General features: G+C 35.9%; 1 protein-coding gene across 1 annotated transcript; it reads left to right on the forward strand.

Moving 5' to 3' along the window:
• Positions 1 to 1,616: 1,616 nt before the first annotated feature.
• On the forward strand, positions 1,617 to 2,544 carry LOC106124043 (protein lethal(2)essential for life-like). Its single transcript, NM_001311842.1, is given in 1 exon segment — positions 1,617 to 2,544. A coding segment is annotated over 1 exon segment (747 nt). The 5' UTR covers positions 1,617 to 1,641; the 3' UTR covers positions 2,389 to 2,544.
• Positions 2,545 to 3,301: the final 757 nt, after the last annotated feature.

A 3,301-nucleotide genomic window follows, 5' to 3' on the forward strand; every position in this document is an offset into this window, starting at 1 on the left:
GAAGAATTCTCTGGAATCAAAAAAATAAAATCTAATTTCGACCTAAATGTTCAGAAAATAAGGATCTAATTAGCTTAACAAAACCTATTTTGTGTTATTTCGAAATACACAATCAGGTCTTACTGCACTACTCAGACACCACAAGTCTATGAACGGTTTATTACAAATTAAACAAAAATAAATCTTATATCAAACACGTTTGAGTTGAATATCGTTTTTCTGTTGATATTGGAACAAGTAACGTTAGCGTCTTAAAATTATTAACACAAAATATACTTATATTAAATCGAAAATACACTTACAAGTTTGTTTATTGTAAAAATAAGTTCGGACTTATCTTAAAATGCAGACTTTTGACACTGACATTCCCAATTGCACATTTTTAATAAGCTTCAATGTTTACGCGATGTTTTGTCAATTAGCATGATGAGGCCAAAGACCTTGTATCATGGCTATAAAAAATTATTTTCGTTTTCATACTGTTCTAGAATCCTATTGTTTTTAAATAACAGTATTTTAAAATAAAATATATAGAAGTTGTAATAACATCGAGACTAAACAGAAACATCAAAGGTTTAATTATGTCTAACGTAAGAAATAAAAAAAACTTTATCTACAATAGTTTTCTCGCGAGAAAATAATCACTCAGACTATTTTATTTGCGTTCAAACTAATTTAATAAAGAAAACATAGACCCTAAGAGGCATTAAAATAATTTTTACTACATAATTACTTATAATACTCCGCTTAAACGATATATAAGCAAGACTAGTCTTATATTTAACAACACTTTTAACAATGTATAATAACGAATTAACAATCAATCGAGAAACATATAAAACCTTACTTTAAACAAACTGCGACATAAGTCCTTCAGTACAATACTGTTGATATAAAAATACTATTTGTATATACATAATTTCACTTCATAGCAAACGTATTTCCTACAATGAGTCAGCTTTTGTTTAATAACTGAACACAGAATTATTATAAACAAGAATATCCCTGACCTACACGTTGCTGCTAACGGTACCCGCACACTACTGCAGTGACATGGACACACGAGCCGCCCACGCACACACACGCACTTCTAAACCAGATCCTCTGACATGGGTTATGAAGCTTGGGTACTATGCATAAAATAAAGGAATCAAATATGTTGTGGACGTAAAACTAAATATTTACATTTTTTTTTTAGATTTTTTAATTACAACCACTTCATATATAAATATATAATATATAAAACAAATTTTGTATGTTTATATGTATACACAGTAAAATCTATACATGTACATTCTGTTCCTTTTAAATAGAAAAAATAAAATTTCTTAGCTCCGTTGAGGTCTATAGAGACCGCTGTGGCTTAAACTATGTACAATGCTCTTCTGATCTCTCTGATTCAAACAAAAACAAACCTACTTTTAAGAATGAGTCACTGATGATTCGGAACAAGCGGTGACCCGACCAGTTTTCACTTTCTCCCAAGTGTTGGTTACACCTGGCTCGCGCCTGCAGCCACCGTCAATGAAACGCACCGTACATTCTCGAACACACGCCCCACGCGCGCTGAGGCTATATAAAGCTGAACGACTCGCGGGCCCGGCATTCTATTTGAACGCATCGCTGATCAACGCTACTAATATGAACAAGTCCACACTTCTGTTGCTAGCAGCCGTGACTCTAGCGGGCTGCGACGAGGCGAGGAAGAACAAGTATGTCGATCCCTTCGCCGCATTGGACCGGCACATCAGTCACTCCCTCGCTTACCACTATCTATGGCCCTGGAGTCAACTGATACGAGCGGCCGCCGCACTAGATGTCGAGGAAAGTTTGGAGGAGCCCAAAATTATTTCTGAACCTGACAAATTCGAAATCATTTTGAGTGTGAAGCGATTCAAGCCTGACGAACTGAAAATCAAAGTCAAAAACCGATACATCATCGTCGAGGGCAAGCACAAGGAAGAGGGTGACGACAAGCGATTCATGACGAACCACTTCGTGCAGCGGTTCGTCCTGCCGCCGGGCAGCAAACCGGAGGAGGTTACTGCCGTGTTGACGGAAAACAACAAGCTCTCGATCTCGGCACCGAAGCACGAGCTCCCGCCACCACCGCCTGAAAGAGAGGTTCCCATCGAAGTGAGAGCACCTGAAGTCAAGACCGAGAAGATCGAAACGCTTGAAGCGTCGTCACTGAAGCCGGACGAGACCGTACAAGTGTCGTCTGTGGCGCCCCCCATTGAGCAGACCGGCGCAGAGGCGACGACGCACATCGGTAAGATAAGGAAGAAGGAATTGAAGGAGACTGCCAAAACAGCGAAGGACAATGAAGTGACGAAAGGCGGCGACGGCAATGGTTTGGACTACGCCCTCATCGAGCCAGAAGAGTGATATAATTAGATAGAAATTGAAGACTGAACTTTAGCTTTAATCGTGCCTCAGTGATATAAAATCTGAATGTGATCGTAGTCCCATACGTCGGCTGTTGTTATAGGTATGTTAAGGTTATTTGTTTTAGATAATAAAACGTTATTTATTACACAAAAATCTCTTTTATTTTAATTGTCCTTTAATGTAGCATACAGAACTTCAGTTAAATGTGTGCTAACAGCCATTTGTGGTTACAAATATTAAAAACAACAAAAATATTATAACTCACTTCTGTAATTCAGTGAAGTAAGCAGATTTTGCGAATTTCTATTGGCGCGGTTCTAGTATACCTCTCTCGTCTCTTCCAGATCCATACATCTATGGATACATGGGCGTCAGTTTTAGATATAAAAAAATAAAGTTAGGTTCGAAGTGACGGAAATCAACAGTTTTATCCAAAAAAAAAAAGACTTCGGTTAAAAATTACATATCACAATCCACATTATGGTTTCAGCATTACCGAACTTCTTACATAATCTTTGAACAGATTTTACTTCATATGCATAGATTTTATATAAATGAAGTTACTTTATATGTTTCCCATTGAACACGATCAGTATTAAATGCGTCCAAAACATGCAAAATTATTCACATACATAAATAATTAATTTTACATTATTAAAAATTTCATCAGTTTATTTTTCTTAAGATTTTCCACCTGCTTTTATGATAAGTGCAACAACCTTTAAAACTTTAACAAAATTTTAATGTTATAAAGAACAACAACAAAAGTTTGTAAGCTTAAATTAAATAGTTGAATTAATTCTGAGAATTCAATAAAATCTGTTTTGATTATATTATCAATGAAATTGAAAATGAGAAAGCGCATGGTATTTAAAGTAAATCAATGAGTTCATTGAACTCGTTAAAGTAA

This window comes from Papilio xuthus, unplaced genomic scaffold, assembly GCF_000836235.2.
Source record: "Papilio xuthus unplaced genomic scaffold, Pxut_1.1 DF825946.1, whole genome shotgun sequence".
Lineage (NCBI taxonomy): Eukaryota > Metazoa > Arthropoda > Insecta > Lepidoptera > Papilionidae > Papilio > Papilio xuthus.